Genomic DNA, 14,466 nt, shown 5'->3' on the forward strand with positions numbered 1-14,466 from the left:
GCTAGCGGTCCCTAATTAATGTCTGACTGGCAAGTAGCCGTTTTCTTGCCCACCTACTAGGTATGCCAATGGTCTCCCTTGTTTCTCAGAACCAATTTAAACCAATATTTCTTAGCAGAGCATAGTTGAAAGGTTTGGAGGACTCTTGAGCTTGGAGAATCATCTGCTTAGCAATCTGTATTGCTTGACATATCCTCTTAACTGATCTTTCATTTAGAATGGGATAATTAGAGTTTAGTGGCTTTGATTTTGTGCGTCAGATGGAGTTATTTGTCTCATATAGCAGGTAACGTGGCAAAGACTTTCGAAGCTGAAGGTGCCTTTCAAAAACAGTAGATAAGGATCTACTGGATGCAACACTCCAGGTGTGGCCTTACTGTTGATTTGTTCGATGGCATTATTATATTAGCCGTCTTATTCTCAATACCTTTTCTAATAATCCCAAGCATGGAATTAACCTTCTTCACTGCCACCACACATTGGGTTACATAAGAACATAAGAACAGCCCCACTGGATCAGGCCATAGGCCCATCTAGTCCAGCTTCCTGTATCTCACAGCGGCCCACCAAATGCCCCAGGGAGCACACCAGATAACAAGAGACCTCGTCCTGGTGCTCTCCCCTACATCTGGCATTCTGACTTAACCCATTCCTAAAATCAGGAGGTTGCGCATACACATCATGGCTTGTACCCCATAATGGATTTTTCCTCCAGAAACTCGTCCAATCCCCTTTTAAAGGCGTCTAGGCTAGACGCCAGCACCACATCCTGTGGCAAGGAGTTCCACAGACTGACCACGCGCTGAGTAAAGAAATATTTTCTTTTGTCTGTCCTAACCCGCCCAACACTCAATTTTAGTGGATGTCCCCTGGTTCTGGTATTATGTGAGAGTGTAAAGAGCATCTCCCTATCCACTCTGTCCATCCCCTGCATAATTTTGTATGTCTCAATCATGTCCCCCCTCAAGCGTCTCTTTTCTAGGCTGAAGAGGCCCAAACGCCGTAGCCTTTCCTCATAAGGAAGGTGCCCCAGCCCCGTAATCATCTTAGTCGCTCTCTTTTGCACCTTTTCCATTTCCACTATGTCTTTTTTGAGATGCGGCGACCAGAACTGGACACAATACTCCAGGTGTGGCCTTACCATCGATTTGTACAACGGCATTATAATATTAGCCGTTTTGTTCTCAATACCCTTCCTAATGATCCCAAGCATAGAATTGGCCTTCTTCACTGCCGCCGCACATTGGGTCGACACTTTCATCGACCTGTCCACCACCACCCCAAGATCTCTCTCCTGATCTGTCACAGACAGCTCAGAACCCATCAGCCTATATCTAAAGTTTTGATTTTTTGCCCCAATGTGCATGACTTTACACTTACTGACATTGAAGCGCATCTGCCATTTTGCTGCCCATTCTGCCAGTCTGGAGAGATCCTTCTGGAGCTCCTCACAATCACTTCTGGTCTTTACCACTCGGAAAAGTTTGGTGTCGTCTGCAAACTTAGCCACTTCACTGCTCAACCCTGTCTCCAGGTCATTTATGAAGAGGTTGAAAAGCACCGGTCCCAGGACAGATCCTTGGGGCACACCACTTTTCACCTCTCTCCATTGTGAAAATTGCCCATTGACACCCACTCTCTGCTTCCTGGCCTCCAACCAGTTCTCAATCCACGAGAGGACCTGTCCTCTAATTCCCTGACTGTGGAGTTTTTTCAGTAGCCTTTGGTGAGGGACAGTGTCAAATGCCTTCTGAAAGTCCAGATATATAATGTCCACGGGTTCTCCCGCATCCACATGCCTGTTGACCTTTTCAAAGAATTCTATAAGGTTCGTGAGGCAAGACTTACCCTTACAGAAGCCATGCTGACTCTCCCTCAGCAAGGCCTGTTCGTCTATGTGTTCTGAGATCCTATCTTTGATGAGGCATTCCACCATCTTACCCGGTATGGATGTTAGGCTGACCGGCCTATAGTTTCCCGGGTCCCCCCTCTTTCCCTTTTTAAAAATAGGCGTGACATTTGCTATCCTCCAATCTTCTGGTACCGTGGCTGTTTTGAGGGACAAGTTGCATACCTTAGTCAAGAGATCTGCAACTTCATTCTTCAATTCCTTAATAACCCTTGGGTGTATGCCATCAGGGCCCGGTGACTTATTGATCTTTAATTTATCAATGAGGTCTGAAACATCTTCTCTTTTAACCTCTATCTGACTTAACTCCTCGGTTAGGAGGGGCCGTTCGGGCAGCGGTATCTGCCCGAGGTCTTCTGCCGTGAAGACAGATGCAAAGAACTCATTTAATTTCTCTGCCATCTCTAAGTCTCCTTTTATCTCCCCTTTCCCTCCCTCACCATCCAGAGGGCCAACCGCTTCTCTGGCGGGTTTCCTGCTTCTAACATATTTGAAGAAGCTTTTATTATTCCCCTTAATGTTGCTGGCCATGCGTTCCTCATAGTCTCGCTTGGCCTCCCCTATCACCTTCTTACATTTCTTTTGCCACAGTTTATGTTCCTTTTTATTCTCTTCATTAGGGCAAGACTTCCATTTACGGAAGGAAGCTTCCTTGCCCTTCACAGCCTCTCTAACTTGGCTGGTTAGCCATGCGGGCACTCTCCTGGATTTAGTGGAACCCTTCTTTCTTTGCGGTATACACCTCTGCTGGGCCTCTATTACTGTTGTTTTAAGCAGCCTCTATTACTGTTGTTTTAAGCAGGGTTGATACCTTCAGCAGACTGTCCACCAGTACCCCAAGATCTCTTTCCTGATCTGTCACAGATAGCTTAGAACCCATTAGCCTATATGTAAAATTTTGATTCTTTGCCCCAATGTGTATAACTTTACATTTATTTACATTGAAACGCATCTGCTGTTTTGCTGCCCATTCTCAGTTTGGAGAGATCCTTCTGGAGCTCTTCACAATCTTTTCTGGTTTTCACCACTCAGAAAAGTTTGGTGTTGTCTGCAAACTTGGCCACCTCACTGCTCAACCCTGTCTCCAGGTTATTTATGAAGAGGTTGAAAAACACTGGTCCCAGGACAGATCCTTGGAGCACTCCACTTTTCACCTCACTCCACTGTGAAAATTGTCCATTGACACCAACTTTCTGTTTCCTGGACCTCAACCAGTTCCTAATTCATGAGAGGACTTGCCCTCTAATTCCCTGATTGTGGAGTTTCCTTAGCAGGCTTTGGTGAGGGACCATATCAAATGCCTTCTGAAAGTCTAGATATATAACATCCACAGGTTCTCCCACATCCACATGCCTGTTGACCTTTTCAAAGAATTCAGAAGGCGGCTACTTCCACTGGAGAAGGGGATCCATTGAATCCAGTTGAATGTTGTAACAGTTGCCTGACTGATACTGCAGTTGATCACATCTATAAAATATATATATAATAATGTACTTTGTTAGTATTCACACTGGCAGTCTGTGGCAAATTTTTCTCTGTCCTGTACCGTGGCAGCATGAACACTTGGTTTTGGTAATGCTGTAGTCTAATCAGACACCCTGATACAAATGTGGAGCTCTTATCTGGCCAAAAACTTTCTTATCAATTTCTGTGTCGGGAACAGCTCTGATGGCTTAATGAGTGCATCTTTGAATCACATGTGCCAGTATTCAAGAATATCTAATATTCCTAATCTAATAAAATATCTAATATTTTACAATACAGTTGGACTTTGGTATCCACGGGGGATCCATTCCTGGACCCCTGGCAGATATCAATACTGATAATGGAATCCACTGGTTGGGTCCAATAGGACCTCTGGCTACAACCAGAACTGCCTTCTGGTTGTGCCCCAAGGTATTCTGAGGCCTGGAGAAGCTGTGTGTGGCCTCCCTGGGCCTCAGAAAACCTCCTGGATGCTTCTGGTTGCGTTGCATCTCGAATGTCAAGTGGGGCCCTCTAGCACAGGTTCAGAACTTGCGCTGAATCAGATCCATGGGTTCCAAACCTGCAGTTAAAAAGGACCCACCTGTACATTATATGAGTTCAAGCTGTGCCAATAAGCCATCTTTGCAAATAAGTTAGCTGAAGTTACTAGTCTGCTTCCCTGCATACATACATGCATACATTGTTGAAGAAGCTTCCCCTTCCTGAATGTCATAGGGGTCTAGGCAAGTCACTTTTTACAAGCTGTAATAAACACACAGATCAGTGACAAAAATGTGAAGTCTTCAAAACTGATATTTTATAAACTCTAGGATAGTAACCTCAGCAATAATCTTAGTTTTTTATCTTTATATATCTTACCTGCTTTCTAAGTATTTTTTCCTTACATACTGTTTTCCATGTTGTTTGCTTTGCTAGTTAGTTGTACTGGCTCTCTGTTTTTTAAGTAGTGCAAATAATAGTAATTCTACAGGAGGAAGAGCTCTAAGTTCTGCAGCTGTATCTTCCAAACTTTGATTTTCATTGTTTCATTGCTACTTCTTTATCTGAATCTTACAAGACTTGATTGTGGGTTGTGGTTTTTTTGTTTTTGTTTTGGTGGGCACAGCTTTGAAATTTGTGCAAAAAGATACTGCAATCTAATTGAGACTTCAAATAAAGGATGCATTAAATATATTCTGTTTTTGAAGATGCAAGCACCAGAAGCCCGCAAGCACAAAAAGCTATTCAGATACTTCAGTGTGTGGAAGCATGATGATCTAGCCTTAGAGAGTTGTGTGAAATTTGAATGCTGGCTCATTACTTTGGGATTTCTATTTGTTACTCATAAAGATATTATGACATGATTGCTGTTTGAATATATTTTTTTTATGTACCAACACAGCTGCCTGCATTTTTAGTTTCCATTGTCTTCTGTAAACGTGCTTTACAGGTGGCAAAGAAAATGGCACTTTCCTGCTCCTTTGATGTGTTCTGGTCCATCAGTTGCAGAAGTGGTATCAAAATATACCTTTTCAAAGATGAGAATAGACTCAGGCTTTCCTTTTTGATAGTATCAGACTCATTAAGAATAAATAATGTCATCAGGGCCTTTGGCAAGGTGTGGAAAGAAGCTGGGAGTCTAAACAAAAATTTTGAGTATAGATGTGTAACTTGAAATGTAACTTTGTAGTAGGGCAAAAAAAGACGAGAAAGAATGTGATAATTGCTTTTTAAATATATAGAAAGGTAGCATCTCTAGCCATAAAAGAAGACTTGCAAATTACCACCTGCTCTCAGTTTATAAACATTGATTTGAATCCTCTGGATTTCCAGGTGGTTTCCATTGCAAGTATATTACTTTAAAAATTCTGCAGCAAAACAGCATGCTTTGTGCAGCTACTAGGAAGCATTTCATGTTTCAACAGCAGGATGACAATTCAAAAATGTGCCCCCCTCACCCTTCAGTGTGAAGTAGGATAATCCATACTACTACCTCAGAACTATATCTCATAGCAACCACAACAGCATGTGTAGACTAGCATGATTTACAGTTTAGTCCTGAAATATGCTGTATAGTGGCAACTGATCATCAGAACTGGTACTAGGTTTTCAACACTGGTGCAAGGAATCATCTGATTTGCAAGGAATGCTGCAGTCGCTCAAGCCAATATAGTTTTGTGAATATCATAACATTTACCCCTTCCTTCAAATGTTTTAATGGCCAATGAAACTTTTGAAGTTGAAGCTATAAGGTTATAAGACTTATAATGGATGTTTTTAATTTTATGTCATTCATGAACAGTAATTGCTTTATTTGTGTATTACTTTGGAAGCACATTATATGTTTATGTATTTTTCATATGTGGGAAGCAGAATATAAATACAGTGACCCTAGGTCCAACACAGAAGAAAATTGTCCCTCTGAAGTCTGCCTCAGGCAAAGTCATCCAGGATCGGGCTCAGCAGATGGAACACTGGGTGCAGCACTACTCTGAGCTATATTCCAGAGAAAATGTAGTCACTGAAGAAGCGCTGAACAACATTGAGTGCCTGCCTTTGCTGGAGGAGCTTGACAGTGAACCAACCCTAGAAGAACTTCACATGGCCCTGGACTCCCTTGCCTTTGGCAAGGCACCTGGAATAGACAGCATCCCTGCTGAAGTCCTAAAGTGCTGCAAAGAGATCATCGTCACTGAGCTGCATGAAATCCTCTGTCTCTGCTGGAGAGAAGGTGGAGTACCTCAAGACATGAGGGATGCAAACATCATCACGCTGTGCAAGAACAAAGGCGACAGGGGTGACTGCAACAACTACCGCGGCATCTCTCTCCTTAGCGTTGTAGGAAAGCTGTTTGCCCAAGTTGCACTAAAGAGGCTCCAGGTACTTGCAGAGAGCGTCTATCCAGAATCACAGTGCGGTTTCCGAGCCAACAGGTCCACCACTGATATGGTATTCTCCCTTAGACAACTGCAGGAGAAATGCAGGGAACAACGACAGCCACTCTTTATAGCCTTCATAGATCTCACAAAGGCTTTCGACCTGGTCAGCAGGGACGGCCTCTTCAAGATTCTCCCCAAGATCGGATGTCCACCCAGGCTCCTCAGCACCATCAGATCTTTCCACAAGGACATGAAGGGCACTGTTGTCTTCGATGGCTCTACATCAGACCCCTTTGACATCCGAAGCGGAGTGAAGGAGGGCTGTGTTCTTGCGCCAACCTTGTTTGGGATTTTCTTCACTGTCCTGCTGAAGCATGCCTTTGGAACTGCAACAGAAGGCATCTATCTCCGGACCACATCAGACGGAAAGCTCTTCAACCTCTCCAGACTGAGAGCAAAGTCCAGCTGAAATGTCTGCGTGACTTCCTCTTTGCCGATGATGATGATGCAGCTGTCACTACCCACTCTGCCAAAGATCTCCAGCAGCTCATGGATCGTTTTAGCAAGGCCTGCCAAGATTTTGGACTGACGATCAGCCTGAAGAAAACACAGGTCATGGTTCAGGGTGTGGACTCACCTCCCTGCATTACAATCTCTGAGCATGAACTGGAGGTTGTCCATGACTTTGTGTACCTTGGCTCAACGATCTCCGACACTCTTTCTCTTGATACTGAGCTAAACAAACGCATCGGTAAAGCAGCTACCACGTTTTCCAGACTCACAAAGAGAGTCTGGTCCAACAAGAAGCTGACGGAACATACCAAGATCCAGGTCTACAGAGCTTGTGTCCTGAGTACACTTCTGTACTGCAGCGAGTCATGGACTCTTCGCTCACAACAGGAGAGGAAACTGAACGCTTTCTGCATGCGCTGCCTCCAGCGCATCCTCGGCATCACATGGCAGGACAAAGTTCCACAGTCCTGGAACGAGCTGGAATCCCTAGCATGTATGCACTGCTGAAACAGAGACGCCTGTGTTGGCTTGGTCATGTTGTGAGAGTGGATGATGGCCGGATCCCAAAGGATCTCCTCTATGGAGAACTCGTGCAGGGAAAGCGCCCTACAGGTAGACCACAGCTGCGATACAAGGACATCTGCAAGAGGGATCTGAAGGCCTTAGGAGTGGACCTCAACAAGTGGGAAACCCTGGCCTCTGAGCAGCCCGCTTGGAGGCAGGCTGTGCAGCATGGCCTTTCCCAGTTTGAAGAGACACTTGGCCAACAGTCTGAGGCAAAGAGGCAAAGAAGGAAGGCCCATAGCCAGGGAGACAGACCAGGGACAGACTGCACTTGCTCCTGGTGTGGAAGGGATTGTCACTCCCAAATTGGCCTTTTCAGCCACACTAGACGCTGTTCCAGAACCACCTTTCAGAGCGTGATACCAGAGTCTTTCGAGACTGAAGGTTGCCAACTAATATAAGGGGCTGCATTGGAGCTCACTTAGATCAGATAATCGGTATTCTGCTGTATTTACTTTTGGTTTTAGAATATCCTTATTCCTTATCTTTCCCCTAAAACAGGGGTGTCCAAACCCTGGCCTGGGGGCCACTTGTGGCCGTCGGGGACTCCCAATTTGGCCCACAGGGAGCCCCCAGTCTCCAATGAGCCTCTGACCCTCTGGAGACTTGCTGGAGCCTGTACTTGCTCGACGCAGCTGCTCTCAGCATGAGGGCCACTGTTTGACCTCTCACGTGAGCTGTGGAACAAAGGCTCCCTCCACTGCTTGCTGTTTCACGTCTGTGATGCAGCAGTAGCAATGAAGGAAAGGCAGACCTTGCATTGTGCAAGGCCTTTTATAGACCCTGAGCTATTTCAAGACCTTCATTCATTAATATGTTCCATCTCTAAAATATTCATTTATGTAAATTTATGTAAATTTATTCAGATATGAAATGTAAATTCTTTTTTTCCTGGCCCCTGACACAGCTTCAGAGAGATGATGTGACCCTCCTGCCAAAAAGTTTGGACACCCCTGCCCTAAAATAGGCTTCATTCCTGGTTAGAAAGAAGTATAGACCAAGGTCCAAGAAGCAAAGAGTTTTGTATATCCATAGGGGATTTGGAGTTGTTTCCGATGGAGTTGGAGCTGTTTTGGAAGTTGGGTATGTCTATGTTAGGGCACGTGCTGTCGTCCTTGTGCTGAAATGTGTGATTCTGGCATTTCATTCTGTGTGTGATTCTGTGTGATTCTGGCAGCTGTGTGATTCTGGCAGCAGCAGCTCCCTACTTCCCTTCAAAGCCTCATGTAAATAAATTTTGAAACTGTGGAGAATTTCGAAACCTGTTTATGATATGGCATGAGAAGGGGAAAAATTTAAAAATCCCACTGGACTAGTATAAGCCCTATATCTAGAGTTGCTCTTTGGATCCTAGCTTTAGAAAACGGAAGTTCTAGGCCAGGGTGTCAAACATAAGGCCAGCTGGCCTAATGTGGCCCCAGAAGCAATTTATCTGCCCCATTATAATTGAGCTCTTCCAGCTTGATAATTGGGCTCTCTCATATCTTGAAAATATGAAAATGATTTGCACACTTTCTCTTCTGACATTTGCTGCTAATGAGTTTCTAAGTGAGAACAAAGTGCTTATTTTTGATCATCATCTGCTTAATGATGTCACTCTCTGCTTAATCATGTCACTTCTGGCCCTTAGCAGACACCATGAATGCTAACCTTGGCCCTCTGTATGAAACGAGTTTGACATCCCTGGTACCTAGGCACCAATGTACCTAGAAGAGAGGTGCATTGATGTGGGGGAGATAGACTCTCCTTTAAAGGCTGTTGGTGCTAAATGTCAAGTGTACTTAATATATTTTTTGTTTTCAGAAATTGGTAACGGCAGAAAACACATGTCCTGAAAATTTAAAAATACAGGCTTCGTGTTCCAGTCTCTGCTTGCTGCATTTTATAAGGCCTCTGTGTGTATATTATTGGCTACAGTTGTTTGCCAAAAGGAAGAACGCTGTACAAATGAGAGATAAGGTTTTAACTACCTTAACAGGAAAAGTAGGTCAATGGGACACTAGGCTATTAGGCCAGAAAGACACAAGCGAGTTCACTGAGTCATGCTCTAGTTGGTATTTTTGTTTCCCTCTGGCAGATTGCTTTCCGCTGTATTTAGTTTCCACTTTCAGTGCCTTTAAAAAAAAAATCACTGGTTGAGTAGCTGTATTGGGAAGATGACATATCAGTCTTCTAAATGAAATTTAAATATTCTCCTTGTACATTTTACAAGCTCCTGAAGGGAGCTCAAAATACCAATTCCATGTTTTGTTGAAGTGGTACAGCAGTTATGTAAAAGTTCCTTCATTTTAGAAATCATCCCACCTGGCAGGAGCAGGAGAACAAAACAAATCACCACTGGGGCAGTGTTGCTATTTTTCTTGTTTGCTAAACACACCTGGTGGAAGCAGGAGAGTGAAATGGGCGGAAAACATTAGACTGTCTTGCATTTTGATAGCAGCAAAATGTTCTCATCTCAAGAGGAGGAATTTGAATGTAGTTTGTTTTAGTGGTTTATGTCATACCTTTCCTGGTCAGTGGCCAGCATAAGGTGACAGAGATACAAAAAAATACACATGGCTAACTTAAATCAGTGTTTGGGGGAGGGGGAAGAGGGAGATATTAATGCCCTGTCTCAGAAATGGAAACTCAAGTCAGGGTTCCTTGCATTGCCTTCTGGGTGTTGCAAACATGCTGCAAAGCATGATTGCACCACTCGGAAGTTGGGTATGCCGATGTTAGGGCACGTGCTGGCCTCCTTGTGCTGAAATGTGCGATTCTGGCATTTCTGGTGGCTGGCATTTGACAAGGGTGAGGGGATGAATATCCCCTTACTCTGAGTTGTGCTCCACTCTGCCCCTACCTTGTGCTGGATACAGCTCAGGCCAGTCTGCCTGCCTGTTACAGCACAAGTTAAGATTGCACCCTTGAACAAGATCAGTGTGAAGCTGCTCAATAACATTTTCTTTACAGCAACGCACCTTTATTTTGGATATGCTAAGCTATTAAATATATTGATCTCATCATGTAATGTATAACTTAAAATGAAGAATGACTTTTAATGTCATGCAAAATTATTTATTAAGTACAGAATTACTATAACTTAATATTTTCTTTTATTTTTCTCTTTCAGTACTGAATTAAAAATTAATGATCTTCTGTGAAGAATACATTTTGAAGATATATTTATCTCATGAGCAGCTCCTTCTGGAATCAGTCTTTCTAGAACACCACCATTTATTATCCAGAATAGTATACACGGTAAAAAACCCAAACAAACCACAATTGCGCTCAGAAATAAGCGATGTGAAGTTGGGTGGCAGTTATAATAGCTTCTTTTATCATTCTGTTACAGAGCAGACGTACAAATGTCTACCACAAGACTAAAGTGTGATATGTTATGCACTTTACCATAAGCACCCATAAAATGAGCTCTGTTACAGACAGGTGAGTTGTCTTCTGGTATTTTTAATGTTTGAATGTATGCATTGTTAATAGTTTGTGATTTAAAATAGAATTACAAGGAAGGCAAGGTGATTCCAAGGTTTAGCTTCATATTAAGGGTTTGGGCAGCCCAATCCTAACCTGCGCTGGAAGACAGACCTGCTAGCCTGCACTGTATCCAGTGCAGGGTTGGAGGTAGCTGTGGTGCAACTTGGAGTAAGGGAATATTTTCCCCTTATTTCAAGCACTGCCACTGCAGTGGGGCTCCTTGGTTCTGCGCCAGCTAAATTGCTAGCGCAGATCTGAGCATGTAGTTAGGTCTGGCTGCTCAGGATGGGGTTAGGATCAGGCCTAAGTGCTAGAGTCTGGTCCCACCCGCTCCCAGCCCCAGTCTGCTCACCAGTCCGCCTGCTGCCCTCCTTCCCCCCTCTGCTAGTGGCGTGAACTTACCTTTGCCAGATTTTGTTCCGGCGCAGGGAAGCTGGCATGCACCCTTGCACTGCCCTGACTCCTGCAGTGGTGCAAATGCGCTTTGCTTGCAACACCTGGAAGCAGGCACAAGGCACTTGCGCTGGCGTAAACACAATTTAGGATTGCACACTTATTTTCCATGAAGAACTTCAATTCGCATCAAATCAGAACTGCAATGGATCAATGAAGATGCCTCAATATTCTGTCCTAAATCATTACTGTGAGTATAGTAGAAAAGCACAGTTTAACTGTCTGCTGCACAACTAGATTTGTGGAATATTCAGGTTACACTGAGAGATTTTCAAAATACCAATTCTTTATGCCAATATGTGAAATGCCAAGAATATTTGAAAGATTATTGAAATGCCAATATTCTTTCTCTATATTTTTGAAATGCCAATATTCTTTCTCTATATTGATCTTAAGATCAATTAGAAGTCAGTGGGTTAAGATTTCTTTTGTGCCAATTGCTTTTCATCAAAAGACAGTAGTTCCCCCCCCCCGAATGGAAAGTATTTCATTTACAAAACTCTCCTTATTTTGTATTAAGATAATTCCATAGCATGCAGCAATGCCCTGAAAGTTGCTTTCTTTTGTAGAGATGATGGTAGCATTTTTGATGGCCTTGTGGAAGAAGATGACAAAGATAAAGCAAAGAGGTATGTTCTGTGAGGTAGCTTGTCGCCAACTTAGGGGGGTTTGGGGTACTCCGAGTTCTTGATTCTCGAACCCTAAAGCCCTCAAGGCTCCCCCGTCCAGTAGTACTGCCACCACCCTGTATGTGCCAGTGTCTCAGTCCAGGGACACTGAGACCCTCTAGGCTTAATTCTATCCCTTGCAGGCACTAAATGCTTTCTCCAATTAAAGCTTTAGTCCTCAAGTTACTAGACCTCAATGAGCACTTGGTAGCTTGCTGAACGGCTAGGCAGGATTCTGAACCTTTGTCCCCAACAGGCAATGAAACAACTTAGTAAAAGAGATTTTAGTTTATTAAGTACATATGGTTACATACGGCAGCAAATGCTAGAGGCATAAACATCTAGGAAACATGTCAGCAATAAAATAATAAAGCTAGCTGGCTGTCTCTATTAATCTCTGTCTCTCACCTGGGTCAGTTACTCTTGTAGATCTTTTAGCTCCAGGCTACCTGTGAGGCCAGATGCCCATGGTGGGCAGTGGAGCTCACAGCGTGCAGGATGTTGCACCCAAAAACTCTGCCCAAGAAGACGCGCACATGCCCCTTGGGGCACTCATTATTATACTTCTTATGCGAATAGTACTGAGGTGACTTCATACTTCCGTAGACTGTCCAATCAGAAACTTTTGAGGACAGAACCTTCTCGGAGTGGGTCTGGTTGCTAGCCCTCCTAGTTCTTACCCTTCCCAACTGGAGATCCATAGCTGCATTCCATTCCAGCGCCCCTCAGTCTACTGAGGTATTAAACATTCCAATGGGTTGTAATTCTTGTTGTCTGTCCTTTCTGGCCAGCAAGGAGAGACATCAATCTTTTTGTTTGTTTACTCACATTCTTGCAGCTAGGAACTGCTAGCCACTTCTCCATTACTGACTTAGTTTGGTTCAGGCTTTGCATGCTAACCTAGGCCTAAACTGTGCATATTCATGACCTAGCTAATGCTAAATTTTCTTGTTTATGGTCAGGAAATGTAGTGTGTATTTTGCTTCTGTGTTTAGTTGCTTCTGTGCATAGACAGTGTCCCATGCTGTGGGGAAAATGTTCAGCAGTCTGAAATGCACACACAATGCCACTTTGGATTATCCTAATCATCTAGTATGGGGAGAAGGGAAGATAGATTTAGTGCATCTTTTTCATCTTCCCCACTCAGCTCAAGAATGAACCCGCAATCTGATTGGTGGAGGAGATTGTTTTATGCAGCTTGCTGCTGTGTACAAGTATTGCTGCATTAGAATCTTTGCGTTTGTAGCAACCACACTTACTAACCCTCAGCACTGGCCCTTGTACTGAAAACTTTCGACACCCCTTTTCTAAATCTATCAAGAATCTAGATTAGGCTTTTATCTTACACCTTTGGAAGACTGACAATAGAATATATGTATTGCTTAAAAGTACTTTGAAGGTTAAGTTCTTAATAAATGCAAGTCTTTTATGGTGACTGACGTTTAGTCTATTAAGAAACTACTGTCATCTATTTAAGATAAGGGTTGGGGTCCATACAGCACTATTCTTTTCCCATGCTTGAGGGGGATTTTGGCTTATTTTTCTTGAACAGCAGTCCCCCTCCCTAGATGCTGAAAGTCAAAAAATTCCTCTGTAGCATGCCAAGCTGCTGGGCATGCTTAAAATATCCATTTGGATTCCAGATAAAGAGTTGTATATTCATTCAGCTGATGTCTGCAAGTTCAAAGTATATGTACTCAATTGCTGGTTTTGGAAAACATTTGATCCTCCTAAAATTATTGCTTTTATAAACTTGTTATTTGAAATGGATCCACATTTCTAACAACTGACCCTTGAAATAGATTAATTGCATGCATTTTTAAATGATTATTCCAATTTTTTTTTTAAGAGTGTCAAGAAACAAGTCTGAAAAGAAACGCAGAGATCAGTTTAATGTTCTCATCAAAGAGCTTGGATCCATGCTTCCGGGCAATGCTCGGAAGATGGACAAATCCACTGTACTGCAGAAGAGCATTGACTTTTTACGGAAGCACAAAGGTAATTCTAGGATGTTATCAGAAAGCTGTAAATCTATTTAAGCAATTTTTCTTTTATCATTTTAAAAACAGTCATGTCATTTAGGCCTCAGTTCAGCTCATAATTTATGGGAAACAATTCTGCTCATATGCAGATATAAATGCATGCTGGATTTCCTCTCTGATGTATTGAATGTTGTGGTTATCCTTATGACTGAGTTTTGGAGAAGCTTTATTAGTATTACTTTTTAAATAGTGAAACATAGTTTTCAGTGGTATGGGAAGAAAATCGGATGTGGATGTGCGCTGCCTCTGGGAGGTTCAGAAAAGACTTTGGAGGTGAGGGGAATGGAGCATCCCCTCACCTTCAGAGGCTTTGCATAGTGTCAAGTTATGGGATGTCACTTGCTAAGGGACAGGGATGCCACTTGTTAAGCGACACACAACTGTGTGTGTGTGTAATGTTGCTAACTGCTGTTATTCGAGCGAACAGAAGAAACTGTTCATACACAGTAGATCCATAAGGGTTCCACAAACTTGGAAAAGGGGGGGGGGAAAGCAGAGCA

At 43.2% G+C, this 14,466-nt stretch overlaps 1 protein-coding gene across 1 annotated transcript in view; it reads left to right on the forward strand.

The window, feature by feature from the left end:
- The window catches only part of CLOCK (clock circadian regulator), a 54,521-nt gene that overhangs the window by 11,900 nt on the left and 28,155 nt on the right, over positions 1-14,466 (forward strand). Inside the window, exons 2-5 of the mRNA XM_066631745.1 lie at positions 10,445-10,572; positions 10,667-10,758; positions 11,826-11,885; positions 13,774-13,922. Of these exons, the coding sequence (XP_066487842.1) occupies positions 10,712-10,758; positions 11,826-11,885; positions 13,774-13,922 (256 nt within the window). The 5' untranslated portion in view covers positions 10,445-10,572; positions 10,667-10,711. The remainder of the gene's footprint in view (positions 1-10,444; positions 10,573-10,666; positions 10,759-11,825; positions 11,886-13,773; positions 13,923-14,466) is intronic.

This window comes from Tiliqua scincoides, chromosome 6 (assembly GCF_035046505.1).
Source record: "Tiliqua scincoides isolate rTilSci1 chromosome 6, rTilSci1.hap2, whole genome shotgun sequence".
Lineage (NCBI taxonomy): Eukaryota > Metazoa > Chordata > Lepidosauria > Squamata > Scincidae > Tiliqua > Tiliqua scincoides.